The 18052-nt window shown below is 43.3% G+C and overlaps 1 protein-coding gene across 1 annotated transcript; it reads right to left on the reverse strand.

Annotated features, from left to right (window-relative positions):
* Positions 1-16383: 16383 nt before the first annotated feature.
* On the reverse strand, positions 16384-17650 carry LOC141041227 (uncharacterized). The gene is made up of 2 exons (XM_073507347.1): positions 17403-17650; positions 16384-16804 (listed from the first exon to the last, which is right to left on the reverse strand). Exons 1-2 carry the CDS (start codon positions 17648-17650, stop codon positions 16384-16386), a joined length of 669 nt encoding a protein of 222 aa, XP_073363448.1.
* Positions 17651-18052: the final 402 nt, after the last annotated feature.

Consider the following 18052-nt stretch of genomic DNA (forward strand, 5'->3'; position numbering starts at 1 on the left):
CAATCTAAACAATACTATATATCGAACATTCTCACATTTAATTTGAATTTGTGGTAATGTGTGGTGTTTGCAACTCACATCTAAATACTTGTAGGCGTAGGGGGCGGGGCACCATACATAATGTGATAAACACATTATACATATGAGACATGGTTTAGATTATGAAGATCTAGCTAGAGCTAGAAATGTAATGTGATTTGAAATCAAAATAAAGTGGATTCAAAAAATCTAGTTCGGGTTCATATAGTACACATAGTTCATATGTAACTCGAGACTAATCATGTGGTGTGCTGTGAAGATAATACACAAACGATGGTTTAACTAATCATGTGGTGTGCTGTGAAGATCTTATTAAAACAGAGAAACGAATTAAAATGCTTTGACTTCACAACAATCATTACTGTAGATCTTATTCAAATAGAGAAACGAATTCAAATTTAGTTCATATTGAAGCGGTAGTATATACGTTTGGAATGCACTAAAACGTTCATTTGAGTAGTAGGTTGCATGCATTATACACGTAGCGAAATATTTTAATTGAACATAACATGAATTCAAAGTTTTGAATGACATTTGTAGTGCGCATTGATTTGGTACAGTACACGTTAGGCTTGTCCGGAAATTTCAACCCGCGCCTTGTTAGCCTGAAATATTTAAGATATATCTTCTCGTTGTGCTCCGACAACTCCCTCCATCTCAACCCGCGCCTTGCTATTCCGAAATTACAACGCGCGCGAAAACTCCCACCTCCTGTGAAATCCCGACACGCAAAATGCCCGTGCTACCCCTGAACCGAAAGAACCGCCACAAATCGGTGGGGGTACTTTCGTAACTTACCCCACATTTCGGACAAGCGCGTCTCTAAGCCATGGTTCCCCACTGCCATCCCATCCGCCCACCCATTCGTACATCGAGGCCGTGAAAACCCACGATGAAACCCCACACCCTGCTCCGTCCGCCACCCAGCCGAAGCCTCTTCCCCGACGACGTCGTCCACAGCAACACCTCGACGTCCCTCATCCACCGTACCGGATGAGGATCCGTCGTCGATCTCATCGTCTCGCCGGTTCAGCCACCCCGTCTCCACCTCCAAGGAGCTGCCCCGACGTTCCCCTCGTCTTTCGCGCCACCTCCATTCCCACACCGCCGTCTTCACCTGCACCACCGGAAGAGCATCATCATCACCATTTCCTTGAATGAAGCTGCGGCCTAATCGGCGCCACCAAAGAGGTTGTACACTAATCCCCGCATTTTCTTCTTGATTCGATCTCACGGTGCTGCCGGCGCTCAGTCCCGAGCCCACACGGCGCGGCTCCATCCACGGCGGCGTCGCCGGCCACTTCCTCCACGGCGTCGCTCCCTCGTCGGTGACGTCCACATCAGTAGGAGCTGCTGCTGCTTTAGCTCTCGCTCGCGCTGCTGCTCTGCTCTTGCTCTCGGTCCCCTGCCTGGTCTGCTCTTGCTATTGCTCTTGCTCGCGCTGCTGCTCTCGCTCTTACTCTTGCTTGCGATGCTGCTCCGATTTAGCTACACTTCAGTCGACTGAATCGACTTTTGGGTCAGTCGATTTTCAGGGGGTGGGGGGGCTCGCTAGGGTGAAGGAAGAACCAGCCGCAGCAGGGAGGGGGGCTCGCCGGAGAGGTACCCCACTATCTATCTTAGGGTTCAGGATGGGGGCGGTGGTCGCCGGCGGTGGCGGGGCGGTGGCGTGGGGATCGCCAGAGAAAAAGCTCGGCACGGGGGGGCCTAGAGGGATGGCCGGGGCGGCGGCGGACCGGCGGTGGGGAGTGTTTTTGGGGCGGGCGGGGCGGCGCACCGCCGGCCGCGGGCGGCGGGGGGCTGCTGTTTGGCCGGTGGTGGCTGGCGGCTCAGGGGGGTGGAGGTTGAAGATGAACCGCATGCCCTTGATTTCGTATCCAACGGCTGCAAAATCGACTGACCAGAGATGAAAGAGTCAGTCGACCGACGTGTAGCCTCACCTTGCTAGTGCGTTCAGTTTCGACAACAAAATTCAGTTTCGACAGTTAAGTTCAGTTTCGACAGTTAAGTTTAGTTTCGACAGTTAAGTTCAGAGATGAGCGGCTGATGTATTTTACATCTAGCACTTTGTGGTTATGTATTTTACGTCATGTATTGGAGATGCTATTAGAATTCCACTCCGGTTAACATTGTTCGTTGTCTCTCTTGTCCTGCTTCAGCCTCGGCGTCGTACAACTCACCGGAGCTGCTCCAACGACGGAACCCTCCATCACAGCGGAGCAGTACCTCGGGCTCCATCTCCAGACGCCTAAGATCTTCTTCCCCTCCTCCGACAGCAAAGTCAGCCAGAGCATCCTCACCGGCCAACCGAATCACGCTGAGATCGACATGGCTTCGCCAAAGAGTTTGTACACTTGTTGCATCTCTTTTTTACTCTACATGTTATATATATTGTCCACTGAGCACACGGATTTGTTCCTTTAGTGTCTCCTTGAAAGAAAAAACATAGAAATTTTAATTTTCACTTGTCCTCCTTTTCAAATTCCTATTCATGAAGCACAAGACTAAGAGATAGTAGCATAATAGCATTATAACCATACATTTTCTTGTGGTTTGACTTAATCTCACCATGCTTCTTTACATCCTGTGATCTTCCAATTGTTGTGAATCAAACACCCAGATTGGCAGAAATCCTGTGTTTTTAAATTCTCTATTTCGCACTTGCATTCCTATACTATTCCTGTCTATTTCCTATCCCTGCATTGTTGGAATCCTCCAATTCAAACGAGCCCTTACAGAATTACTTCTCTTACAGATAGTTGTCAAAGAAAACCTTGCGTGGGTTGTCCCGCTCCTGCTGCGCCGTCGTCCACCCCAGCTCAGCTGCTCCAACGACAGAAGGGTGCAGCACAGCAGGGATCCGGCCTCCAGACTGTCTTTTGCCGCCTCAGATCTTCTTCCCCGCCGCTGGCAGCCATGAAAACTGCATTACCATCATCAACCGAGCAGATGACCTCGAGGACTACACGGGTCCGCAAGAGAGGTCGCACTCTTTCGTGTCTGCTTACGTTATGCATCGCTTAATATTACATGCTACTTTATCGTCCTGTTCACCTATTAGACTCTGAGTCAGCTCCAAACTAATGGTCAAACTTGAGTTTTTAAATGGTTGTGGGGTACATATCGGGGCCGCTATCAATAGTATCTATCTACTATCTGGTTAATCTCCGGTGTCTACTATGAGTTTCATGTTGGGTGGGACACAAACAGTAAAGAAGCCATTATCTGTATTTTTTAACTGAAGCCATTATCTGCCTGCTATTATTGGTTTTGGGTCTATCCACAGGTTGCTACCATAACTCTGGATTTCTGCATGCACTCCTTACATAATCTCACTATGTTTTATTCCTATGCATGACAGTTATTGTAAACAATGGAACTGAACATGTAGAGCAAAAGAGACGAGCCTTGCGTGGCAATAAAATTTCATGCAGACGTCGCTCCATGGTAGGCGCAAAGGCAGCCCCCCCTCCACGCCTTTCGGATTGTAATCGAGAGGAAGATATCTGTTCTGAGGGGGATTCAGAAGGAGAAGACAACTCCTATTTACCCCTTGAGGTCTTTGCTCTAACTTGGCATGCTGATGTTGGTTATATCATGCATATGGTGTCTTGCATTGGTTACTTTATACATCAAATATGTCATCTGCTTAGTTTAGACATCCTTTGTGCGAATGCCATCTGTTTAGTTTATTCATCGTTTATGTGAATTATGCAACACCATCTTGTTTAGCCAGGCATCATATATGTGAATTTTGCAATGCCATCCTACTTAGCCAGTCATCTTATATGTAAATTATATCAGGCCATCCTTTTTTTTTGTTACATATTACATTTGCCATTTGACACGGTGATGGAAAATTCTGGAGTGAGAACAAGGTCTTCAGAGCAGACTATGCTATCTGACGAAGCGCATATCTCGCTGGTTACGGATAGCTCCTCAGAGGAGGATTCAGAGATAGATGACTAGTCCTATCCCCCCCGAGGTGTATGCTCTAACTTGGCAGGGTTATGTTGCTCATATCGTGCGTATGGTGTCTCGCATTGCTATGTCATTTGATTAGTTTAGACATGCTTTGTGTGAATGCCACCTGTTCAGTGTCTAATTACCATATATGTGAATTATGCATTGCCATCTTGTTGCAAGACATTATACATGTGAATTATACAATGCTATCTTGTTGCAAAGGCATTATATATGTGAATTATGCAATGCCATGCTGTTTAGCCAATCATCATGTATGTGAATTATATCATGCTATCATTTTTTTGTATTACGTGTTCCATTTATCGACAATGTTTGTATATTCAACTACTCTTCCTGTGCATCAGCCATTTGAAGCGGTGATGGAAGTATCTGGAGTGAAAACAAGGTATTCAGAGCAGACAATGCTACCTGCTGAAGCAGACATCTTGCTGGTTACAGAGAGCTCCTCAGAGGAGGATTCAGAGACTGATGACCAGTCCTATTTCCCCCCTGAGGTCTATGCTCAAACTTGGCAGGGTTATATTACCCATGTCATGCATGTTGTCTTGCATTGCTTAGTTTTTACATCATATATGGATTGCCATCTGCTTACTTGCTTACTATATAAATCATATATTTGAATTATATCATGCCATCATGTTTACATAGTACATACACATCATCTATCTGAATTATGGCATGGCAACCCATTTAATAAAGACATCATATAGTTATATCATCTCATCTTGTTTAGTGTTTACAGTCATCATATTTTGAATTATGGCATTCTATCCGTGAATGTATGTGAATTATGGCATGCCAACCTATTTAATAAACACATTATATAGTTATGTCATATCATCCTATTTACATAGTCTCATATTTTGAACTATGTCTTTCCATCTTTTTTAGTTAGCCATCATAATGTGAAATTGTGTCATGCTATCCTATTTAGTTAGCCATCATATATGTGAAATTGTGTCATGCTATCCTGTTTGGTTAGACAAGATAAATATGAATTATTTCATGCCCTCTTTTATTCCCCACTATCCATTGCACCTGTCTATCATACAATGTCTATACTTTCAATTACTTTTCTTGTTTATCAGCCATTTGAATTGGAGAGCGTGATGGCAGTATCTAAGGGAGTAACAACACGGTCTTCAGAAAAGATAGTGCTACCAGTTGATGCAGATAGAACCACGGTTGTACTTGCCCAAGGACCAGATCCACCACACATAACCCAGACTCTCGCAGATTGTACCCCCTACCCAGTTGGACAGAGAACCAGCTACACCCCTTCTTACCCAGTTGGAAGAAGACGAGGATGATGCCAGCAAAGAGTCAGAGCGTGATGCTGCCGATGACGACAATGGCACAAAACATGATGATGATCTCATTCGTACAGAGGGCGATGACGCCGCAGGGGACAACGATGGCGCCGCAGAGGACAGCAACAATGATGTAAAACACATTTTCTCTACAGATTTTTCCTACCGCTTTTCACCCATCAAAACCAAACCATCCTCTATAACAAACCACTCTTTTTCTACACAGGTAAAACCAAGACAGAAGCGGACAAAGAGGATAAAGACAAGTGGAAAAGAATTGGTAGCACCAACGGATGATGAACATGAGGCAACAACAAATAAGGACAAATGGGAAATCAAGGCAGGAGCAGCATTTCATCAGGTCAATAGAGCATGGAACTTACTAGAAGAACGTCACCGGCAAGATGTTAGGACGGCCGGGTTTGGAAGCATAGAGGAATGCCAAATAAAGCGCTCCATCTGCAAACCGCTTGCAGCACACATCTACGACAACCTGGACACATAAAGCATGACAATAACATTCGGTGATGCTGATCAGCTGAAAGAAATCAAGATTACCAAGGAAGCTATACACAAGGTGTTTGGATACCCAAACTGCACGGAAAAGTCAGCACCAAGGCCAGAGAAGAGCCCAACTTCAATGAAAGAACTGATCACAGAACTTGGCCTCAAGAAAATGGATTTCCATCACGACGATCTGTTTAAAGAACTACAAAAATTGGTGAAAGTAGATGACGAACAATCAAACAGGAAATCAGTTAAAATATTTTTCCTTATTTTTTTCCACAACGTTGTCTGTGGAACAACCTCCCCTACCTTCAGCAAACAAGCCATTATGGTCAAGGACTTGGACTATCCAAAAATGGCAAAGATGGATTTCTGCGAGGTAATCATCGAAAGTATTAAGGAAGGAGCCAAGATATGGCAGAAGCACAGGTTGTTGCCTCAGGAAGAAAAGAACAAAAAGCATCTCAATGGTTTGGCACAGGGACCAGTAATAATGTACCTCGCCTCCCTGCTGCTGCCGACCGACACAATAGAAATGCGCAAGATTGCAAAGATAATGGACAAGACATCATTAACGTGAGCAAACCACCTAAAAGAGAGTGACCTAAAGAAAATAGCTAGAGCAGACATGAAAAGCGACGGAAAAGCACGACTAGATGACTATGAATTTGGCAAGATAAAGGTATAGGCCTATTGAATATATATGCATTATCCCTTATAAAAACGGTTTCCAGTCTAACCAATTCCATTCTGCCGAAACAATGCAGACATGGAAAGGAACAACAGAGAGGATCTTCTATGCCAGCACAACAACACCTTCGTATTCAATACAGATGATACCGGCACACAACAATAGGAGCACCAGCAGACGACCAAGCTACTACCACCTCCAACCAAGCGCCAGGACGAAGCACATGTCAGCACGAGTGGAAGCAAGGAACCAATCACAGGCACCAGCACAGGATCATATGAAATATTCGGAAGGATAGATGAAATGTTGAAACAAGTACTCGACGAAACAAAATAGATACCGGGAATAAAGACCAGGGCTGGACACCAATGCAGCGAACAAGAGGAGGAATTAGATGAAAACATGAAGAACTCAGTGGTGCAACAAACAACGGCCCTGATTGATTCTCTCGAACAACTTAGAAAATTTCAGGACATTGTTTACAGAGTGAGCTTACCAGAAGAGACGACGCTGAAGTTGCAGGATGGAGCAGACGCAGGAGCCACAGCTGCACTTGTACATGGCAACAACACGAAAGAAGTCGCAGCCACAACAGAACCAGGAGCGAGGAGAAAAAGGAAGAAGGAAGAACAAGACCAACAAAACAAACATGAAAGGAAGAAAAGAATAACAAAATCAAGAACACAGACCTCGAGAATTAGCCAGAGGGAGACAAAAGAACATAACAAGGTGCAAAACGAGCAAAGCAAGGAGCATGTATCAACCAATACAGCAAGTGTCGAAGGACAGCAAGAACAAGGTAGAAAAGTAGCTGCAGAAGCAGAGAATCAAGATGAGAAACAGGTAAATGAGAACAAATACATCATCCATGTGACTCGAAAGCGATGCTTTCAAACTTGAACTTAAAAAATCTGTCTTCGATTTTGTCAGGGACACGGCAAGAGAACGCCACCGAAACATAAAAGCCAACAGCAGCATGTCATCAAGAACACTGAGCAAGAGGATGGAAGCAATAGAACAAGCAACCCAACAACAGATGATGCTCCCTCAAGAGCGTCAACAGGAGTAGTACAAGAGACGAACAGGATCGGAGGCAGCAAAGACGTGAGTATAAAAAATCAGTCTCTTCTTTCTAAAAAGTCTCTTCTCTCTAAACTAGAAAAGGTCTTGAGTTAACTGACAAATCTGCAACAAAATATACACTCAGCCGGACAAGTATCATATCAACGCTCCCGCAAACGAGGCACGGGCTGATCTAGCATCGACCGTTAACAGCACGGCACAAAAACAAGAAGAAAACAACAAAGAAGAGGTAAAACTTCCAAACCCACTTTGCCCAAATACCGTCAACTCATATTGTTTCATCTATCAGGTATTACAAGCACAACAAAGAGAAGAGGATGCCCATGCAAAACAGAAAGTTGATATGGAAGAGCTCTTCAGCACAAGAGCATTTCAGATGACCGATACAGGGGAGAAAGCCTCAGACACTGCACCCGGTGACACACCCAAGGCTGGTATACAAAGCAAAGAAAAAGTGGATGCACAAACGGATATCCCAACCACCGGCGAAAGGTAAAATTCAACAAGAACCATTTTTCCAAAATTTATAAGAAATGTACTGCCCAGCACAACCTATCACAGTAATACAAGAATTACAAGCAATGAATCATGCTTTTCCTTTTCATGAAACACAGGAAACAAACGAGGACGGTCATGCCAAAGAACAGCAAGGAGTACAAACAGAACAAACCAAAAACAAGGGCAAATGGCGACTAAAATGGTACCCAGTACGCCGACCAAAGAGCAGTCTTCACGTGACAAACACAACCGAGAAGACATGCCACCAGCATCGAAGACCAACGAGGTAAAGCTACACGCACCTGCTCCTACAACGTTAAAACAAAAAAGTTATGCATGCACAGATGAAGTCCAAACTTTATTTACATTTTTTTAATTGAACAGAAGAAAGAAACAAATGAAGCAGAAGATGTGCCTCAAGAAGCGATAGAAAGTGCTGCTACCGCTCGACAATGTACAAAAACTCCAGAAGACAGAGAAGAAGTGACAGGAACGGCAAAAGAGAGATTGAATGTAGAGGTCAAGCTACAAAACCTCTTTCTATAGCATATAAAAAAATGCACCCACCAGAAAGAAACACAGACACATTTTAGTTACTTTTTTGCGTTCCGACAGATGCAAGAAACAGAGGAGAGCACCAATATTCAAGACCAACAAACACAACAACACAAGGGAATGGAACAAGCAGAAGATGTTCTTCCAACAACAGACAGCGTAACCCTCGTAGACCAAGCCAGAAAACCTTCGTTGTCCGAGCAAGAAATAACAGGGATGCCAATGTCGACGCAAAAGATTGAAAAGGTGAAGTGAGATAACCTGCTTTTAAGGAAATTAGATATTTGAGTGAACAAAGACACAAATGCAATCTCATTTACCTACCTCTATGTCTCAACACCACAAGACAAAAACGACGACACCACGGATGAACAAAACGAAAAAGATCCAGACGAGCTCCAAAAACCTCCACTCACCGAAGAAAAGCTCGAAGAGGCAGCACCGGCGGAAACGATTGAAAAGGTGAAGCTACAAAAAAAAGTTCAAAGACACACTAAACATTTGAGTATTTTTCTTAGGGAACGGACACTAAACTACAATGAAAATAACGAGCATATTTGATTATTTTTTAACCACGCTTTTGCACGACAACGCAGAAACCTCAACAAGACACGCACGCAGACATAAGCAAAGAAGCAAAGGGCCACGGTGCATTGGAAGACCATGCAGCAAACATTCCAGAGAGAGAGTCAGACAACAACAAGAAAAAGGCCGCACCATCAGACAAGAAACATTGTGCTGTAAAAGATGTTGCCGCCACAAACACGACGGTAAGCCAGGACGGCACTCAAACAGAACGTGAACCATTGATCATACAAAACCTGGCCATCGAAGAAGGCACAAAAGATGAAGGGATCGAACGCCTGTACAACAACGTCATGACAGCGAATAAGGACGAAGGGTAAGTTCATGTTACCACCAACGAATTATATTCTTCCAATGATTTTCTCCCTTAAACATTTTACATGTATACCTGTAAATATATATATATATGTTGCAGGCACGAGATTTTTATAAATACAGAGACGTCAACACTAACGGTCAGCCTCATGGCAGAAAGCTTCGAGACTGGAAAGGCAGTGTGCAGCGAAACCATGGCAGTCATGCTACAGATGTTGAAAAAGCAATTCAGGGGCACAAAGAGAAAGATTCTATCAACATACAACACCGTAAGTAAACCTCAAGTTTCAACAATGAACATCACTCTATTGATCAATCAACCTTTCTGTACAATTGAATTTACAAATCTCTTTTATGCACATGTGACAAAAAAAGCTGGCATCAATACGCATGGCCAACCACGAAGATCCATTGGAGTTCAAAAATAAAGACGAAGCACACGTCAGAGACAAGACAATGCCTAAAAGGCTTAAAAGATTCCTTGATCGGGAAGAAGGAGAGCAACTACAAGATTTCAACATAGTAAGCACACCTCATGTTACAGATAAGAAATACAATCTCGGCACTACAATTTCTTCTAACGATCAACAAATCATGACTAAATATAAGAAGGATCCGTTATTTATTTATTTTGCATTTTGCAGTTCTTTCTACCAGTTTGCATAGGCGGGCCTGTTCGAGAAGGAGCTGTGGGCCACTACTTCGTTCTTACAATAAACATGAAAAAAGAGCGCTTTGAACTCCTTGACTCTTTAGCAGTTGAATATCAAGGCACAATGGATTACTTCAACACGGTAACAAGCAGAGTAAAGAGGATATGGAAGCAAGTAAGCAAATTGCTCCAGCTGTCTCCAAGTAGTATTGACCATTTCGAAAAGGTCAAAATGCATGCAGGTGCCACTTCAGGGAGGAACGTAAGCACTACAAACCTTTCTCCTTTTCCTTACTCACTGTAACAATTAAATTATTAATGCAATCCATAAATAAAATAGGACGTTAGGACAACTTCACCTAAACTGCCCAACCATCTTTGGACAATGACAATAACCAATCATCCTTCTACCTGCAGACTCGACTGTGTGTTCTATATGTTCATGAACGCAAAGCACTACACCGACGGTGGAGAAACAGTGTACCTAACAGAAGAACAAGTCCCGGAGTTGAGGAAGAAAATTCTCTATCAAATAATCAGCCAATACAGAGATACGGCCGCACTGTCATTAATCAACTACACAAAAGGTTTATCTTTCTGAAGACAACAAAGTAAAATTCTACTTATATAATTTTCAGAGACACACCAATAAGTTTTTATTTTTTTATTTTAACAGATATGCTGAACTCTGAGGTCGATATGGAAGACAGTGAAATGCAACGAATACATTGTGACATAATTCAAGAAGAGATTCCTCCAACTCCCGAGCACATTGGGACGAGCGCTCAAGAGATACAAGTTATTGACATTAATGACACAAGCAGCGATGAGGAGAAACAAGATTATCATGTGAGCAGCAAGGATACCACCAAAGCGTCTGAAGAAGCACTCATGGAAGAACAAGCCCAGACAGATGCTGGTTTACAGAGGGAACAACACGCGCAGCCAGACACTGATTTACAAAAGGAAGACGAACGGAAAGATCCGCCGATAGAACCAGACAGACCACCCCCACATAAAAAGACAGAACACATAACAGGCTCTCCTTTAGAAGGTGATAACAGGACAAAGAGTGTACCAACTCGCCAACAAGAGCTTTCCAAACAGAACAAGAACCCTGTTGACGAAGATCGCAAACCAGGAACATCACCCGAGGTGAAACATGCACAAGAAGAAAAGAAGCAGAAAGAGAAGGATTTAACAGAAAAGATACTTGAACAGAGGAAACGCGATGCTGCAATCTCAGTAGAACCAAGCATAAAAAACAGCAGCACACAAAAGGAAACACCAACACCTAGGCAGCCTAACGAGCAGGCGCAGTTAGGTCACGACAAGAAAAAGGCAAGGCATCTTGCAAGAGTACAGACAAGATCCCCAAAACCCTCAACGATTCAATCATAAGAGATCAGCTCAGCAAACATAATCTCAATTAAGAGGCCATTCAAACGACCAAGCAAGGAACCTGGGAAAGTCAAGGTTGCATCACTTGTTCCAGGAGATTTCATTTACAGAGAAAAGGCCATACAACTCTATAGATATCTGATGAGCCGGCAAGGACAGAGAGAATGCGCAGGGTAAGAAGATTCTCCTAGTTCCATGGAAACAATTACAGAGAGCTACAGATTCTCTAACATCCAACTAACAATTCACTCACCTACTTCCAAACCCTCCTTGCAGACAAGTGCTATATAAATATAAAAGCTCAAACCGAGAAGACTGCATTTCAGCAAAATCCTTCATGGAACAAGCAGGAAAAGAAGAAACAAAGATGGAGGGCTCCATGCTAAACGCGTTACTGGAGGAATGGACAGAACAAGAACAATTCAACCCAGACGACACAACTGTACTCCCTGCAGGTTTCGCAAATGTATGCATACCTCACCCACAAAAACACCACCGCCATTACTACGATAGAATATTTAACTAAAACCACACACTCTCTTTCTTGAAGCTGGTGCTCGGTCTCAATTATGATAACGGAGAGCTATCAGAATTCAACGAGGACGAAGCACTAAAAGGATTTGAACTCCTCGTGGGAGGTAAAGACATCCTCCATTCGAAGATGGTAAGTTTAGTATTATTTACTTAGCACATGACCTATTCTCTTTGAGCTTCAATGATAAAATGAAATTCAATTTTTACATCAACAATGATCTCCTCTCTCAACGTAGATCATGATACCTCATCACACAAACAACCACTACACGCTCTATGTACTGAACAAGTACAGAGATAGCATCGACATCCTTGACTCACCGAACTACGTAAACTACGCCGATTTGTCTTGGAGTCAACACCACGTGCATCGAGAAGAACTGGTACGTACTTTTTGTACATTGATTTGCTCTTTTCCTCATGATAGTATGATACTCTTACTTTCCTCAATGTCGCACCCAAACAATAAAACCATAATGCAATAACAGATGAGAAGGATGTCCGTGCTGATGAACAAGCACCACGGACTAAAACACAAGAACGAACCAGACTGGGAAAGGATAGCAGAAAGGCCTCACAGGGTCTGCACACCAAAGCAAGAAGGAACACAATGCGGTCACTTCACGGCCCAATTTGCGAAATACTATAATGGGAAAGAACTGGTCAAGGACAGAAAGGATTTTCATGTAAGTTACCACTACATACACGTCAAATAACTTGATTTCTTCATTACCGTAATTAGTTTATTAACAATTGTGAACAACACATAACTATAAACCATACATTTTCACATGCCTGCAGCCCAGCAAGGTCGATGCCGAATGGAAACCGGAGTACGTATGCACACTCATATTCGGTAAAACTAACCAAATAAAGGACCATCAACTTCCTGGAAAACTCAAAGATTACAACCCAGAGACTACAAACCTTTTTTCACCCATGAAAGGTAATATAACTATTTTCATTTTGACCATCAGTCAACATTACTAGAGCTTCAAATATTTCTTTCAGAAACAACAGCCATAATTTTTTATCTGCTTCGATAGAGCGAGACGAAAAAAACCAGCATCAATCAGAGAGCAGCAAGAAATACCCGCAACACCGGCATTCGTTTCTACACGTGGATAAGGCAAACGAGCTCTACAACATAGTCATGAGTGACACATGGTAGGATGAATTCAAAAGGTAACTTGGTTCCTTTTACACCTCAAATTAGTTAAAGTTAGGCAGCAATCACACAAATAAGAAAGGAAACTGGAAAGGACCTTAAATTCATGTTTATCAGCTTACTTAGTTAATGACTTTCTCAACAAAAATTTCTTCTACTGCCCTGTATGTAAGCAGAAAAGTAGTATTCTCGAGAGATCAACCACAGAGCAAAAGCACAACTCTTACTGGATCAAAGCTAAAGGAAATATTTGGGCCTGCAAACAAGAAAAAATGTCAAGGAATGGAAAAGAAGGTGCTCGATGACTTAGCAGAAGCATGGGAAAGCAGCAACCAAACTATACACAAAAGACATAGACTATTATTAGGCCCAAGCTTTGCAGAGGTAAATTTCAAAAAAAAAATCACAGTGATCATATAAACTCATCTTTTTCGAACTATTGTTTAATCTCTTGGTAACAATATTTTTTCTAACTCGTTTTTATCGTTTTTTATTTGTTGGCTGCAGCATATTCTGGGTTTAAAGGATAAAAGAAAATCTATGAAGAACTTCAGAGATGATTTCACACGAGAAAATGATGTCTTGGTTCCTTTGTTCCTTAAGAAATGTCAATCAGAGAAGCTCAAAACAGCAAAAATGGTAATAGCGTTTTCCATACAACAAAATAAAGTAAGCATTTCAAACAGAATACTATATTCTAAACTCTCCTCTAACAATAAAACTTTTGTACCACAGGTATTCATGCCATTTGAAAAGGAAGACCGATACACACTATTCGTGCTCGACAGATATAGAAGGAAGCTTCAAATCATCGAACCATAAGAAACCCCTCTTGAAGAATTGAAGAGGCAAGAATACCTGAAAAATCAACGTGATCGACACGTGCATGATGGCAAACTAATTAAGCAGATTGCTAACATGGAAAACAACAAAGCCATCAAAGAAAAGGAGCATAACAAATACCACAACCATAAAGACAAACTGGTAAGAATTGTAAATAACGCCATCTTTCAGTTTTACAAATTACACTACATGTCTCTCTAAAACAAAAACAAAAACAAAATGCAATTCCCAGGTTCCGAGGTTTAAAGAAGTATATGAAATATTACTGGGTGAAAAATTCGAAAAGGAAAAGACTAGATGGGATGTTGAATTTTTACAGGGCGTTCCAAAGGTGAACAAAGGTGAAACCCCGTTTGTTGTTCTAAGGTTCGCGCATCTCTTTGATGGCAACCACTTCGTCGAAGAGATAGATAATTTCGACGTAAGTTTTCGCTCAAAACTCGCAATAAATCTGGTAGATATCATACAACTGCATGACCTAATACTGATGTGTTTTTTCTCCTTTTTTTCACTGAACTTTTTATAGGATGGCACGGAACAATGGAAAGCACAACAATTGTGCAAGCTACTATTTAGCGATCAGAATACAATCGAACCCAGCGAAATGGGCGATGAGATTAGAAAGATCTACGATGACATCACGGAATAAAAAGTTGTTGATAAGCGAACGAGCCTAGCTCCATCGAAACATCAGAAGACGGTTTAACCGCACATCATACTGTAATAATGAAGCAACACACTATTTTTATTGATGTAGCTCCTTGATTCTTCAGTAACCAAGCATTCGAACACAAGCCGGTGCCCCTAGACACTTCACAACTATCAATCTAGGCGGTTGATGACCATGCCCCATAAAGCCCCAAGTCCGTCCCTAGACATACGTGCGTCACGTCGACACGTCATGACTCTACATACTACTCACGCGTGACCGCTGGTGACCTTGATGTTTCACAAACATTCCCCCTCTCTGCAACCGTGTGCCGCCGAATGCCACCAATCTACAGCATGAATCTTGCGTGAGTACAAATGTGACTCTCTAAATGAGTATTCAAACAAATGCATGTGGTGCCACCCACTCGTGCCGTTAGAGATCTTACACCTGTGCATCCACAATGGTGCCTTCCTACCTCAGTATTAGCAAGCAAGCCTCTCCTACAACACCACCATGCATCCAGAGGGTTAAGGGCCAGTGATGCCTCTCAAAGCCCCACACCACTCCATGCCCGTGATGCCAGACACGCGTGACTCTCTAGAGGCTTCACAACCGTGACTCCCTAACTGCGTATTCGGAAGCATGCCTCTGGTATCACACTTTTGAACATCCACAGGATTGATAGCTGTTCGCAACAACAAAAACCCCACTTCCGTGCCTCTTGGGTCTTCACCTCCATGCCTTCCGTAACTGCATCCACGTGCCTAACGTGTCACGCCCCGCGACTCTTACATGGTCACAGTACCACGCACATGTCTCTTCACAAACGTCACAACAGTGCATCTCTAACCGAGCATTCCAACACATGCCTCTGAGACCACACTATTGTGCACCCACAACGTTGATACCCGTGCATCGAGAAGTCGCAATCCCGTGCCTTGCGTACCTGGATCCAGGTGCCTCTCTCACATGACACTTGCCATGACTCTTACATGCCCCATGGTGTCGCACAACCTTGACTCTGCACACTTCCAAACCGTGACCCTGTAACTATGTATTCGGAGCTCAACTCTGCTACTCCGTCCACGTGCCTCTGGATGCTTGTGATGCCTTCATTTCTATAGAGACTTCCATTCCGTGCCTCCGGCCCCTGTAGTAACACACGCCGGTGGCTCTAGAGATTGCAAACCTGTGCCTCTCTAACTGCGTATTCCGACCCATACCACTCGTGCCACTCCTCAAGAAGTCGTGCTTGTGTGCACAACTAAACTGTACTCAGCGTAAAAAGACTGCTTTGTATTTTGTTGTTTTTAGAGTAAAAAGCAACATTACTACTTCGAAATCACATGATTGCTGAATAAACATAGTACTTAGCAAGCTAAATAACTTGCTCAATCACATAAAAAAACTACAACTTGACATAAGGAAACTTGTTTAACCTGATACAGATGACATTAGAAACTGCTTCGTTCTAACAGAAGTAAACTACGAACCTGATACAATAGAAAGGACAAGCATAAACACAAGCAACTCCACGACCAGTTTTCTATGTTTTCGTCATCACTAGTATCCGTAGTAAGGATCGTCATAATTCTTCTCTGCCTCTTTTGCACTCTCCAGACCTTCTCTGATGTTTTCAATTCTCTTCCACGACTCGTAGGTGGTGTACGCATCTATTGCTGCATACTCAATGAGGTAATTTGGCAGTGGGCTGATCCCCCACAGTTTATGGTCTTCAACCCTATCAATCTTATCCTTCATCTGTTTGTAGAATGGGTGGATCACGCTCCCTGCAACATCAGCCAAAGGGTGGTACCTCTTTCTTCCCTTGAAAGGAACTCTCCATTTGCGCTGGATGTCGATGTACTTGTCGAGGTTGATCTCCAAACCAGAACTTCGCAGCATCTCTTTGTCACCTTCAATACTGAAGCCGGCAAAGGTGTAGAACCTGTCCTCCTTCAGGAACGGGCCCAGGCTCTTGGGCCTGCAGGGGGGATGACACATTTAAGGTGGATCCATCAAGTATCGATCAAGTACATGCTTATATAGTACGTATAATTCATGGACGAAATTTTTTCAGAAACTGCTATGCAGAGTTCAGAAATAAAATACAAGCACAGCATGTTATTTTTATTTTTGGTATTTACACTTGAATCAATTACCTATCTACTTCTTAGCCACGTTAACACATCAATTCAAGAAACTGAACTACACTAGAACATGAAATATAGAAACTACACTAGAACAGAAAGTACACTAGAACATCAAGTTCAGAAAATAATCTCGTACATCAAATCCATAAATTAATCTAGTGCATCAAATACATAAACTGATCTGGTGAGTTAAGTTCAAAATCTATTCTGCTGCATCTACTTCAGAAACTTCACTGATACATCAAGTCAATAAACCAATTTAATCAAATTTCAGGGTGAAAAGCTAATTAAATAGAAGCATGGAGAGGTTGAAACTGTAGGATGGTTCACCATTTTGTTGCCGCGATGATGTGATATACCAAACAGAGTTCCTCCACGCGTAACTGTAGAACCGCTGCCCTCTGCGGAGGTTCGTCCTCCCTGGTATACTCAACATCAACGCCGATGTGCTGAGGGTACAAGCCACGGACCCTCTTCAGGATCCTGCTGATCATCTTGTCGGCTTCCTCAGGATTGCTGGTGCATACGACATCTAGCTTTTCCTTGCCGTGGATGTCAACCTCCTTGAGGTGCACTTTGTAGTCGTGCTTCTGACCGGGGACCTGAACGTCCTCGACCTCGGTGCTCTGGTCGGACGTCTCACCACGGGGACGCTTGGCAGATGGTTCCTCCGCCATTATCCTCCTCCAGCGATGGCCGCCTTGACACAGAGATTGTGAGGAGATGCTAGTTGAGATGGAACGGCAATAGTGTTTTCGGGATTGAGCGGCTATGGAAGTGCAGCTGCCCTTTTGTGCCAAGGTCTGGGTCGTGGAGGAGGCGGTTGGACGCGGCCTCGTCGTGGTAGTGAGGGCGGAAGACATGCGCTCGTTGTTGTTGTGCATCGAGGCAACCGCCGAGTGGCAGTGCTCGCGGTTGCAGGGAAAAAGCAACCGTCAAATCGTCCGATTAAGCACGTAACAAATGTTATTGCTCGCACCTTTCCCGATGCACGCCACTACTACCACACGACCAATGCTGCACAGACTTCACACATGTGGACCCACAACCAATAGTCTCTGAGTACTATTCGCACCGAT

Source organism: Aegilops tauschii, chromosome 2 (genome assembly GCF_002575655.3).
Source record: "Aegilops tauschii subsp. strangulata cultivar AL8/78 chromosome 2, Aet v6.0, whole genome shotgun sequence".
NCBI lineage: Eukaryota > Viridiplantae > Streptophyta > Magnoliopsida > Poales > Poaceae > Aegilops > Aegilops tauschii.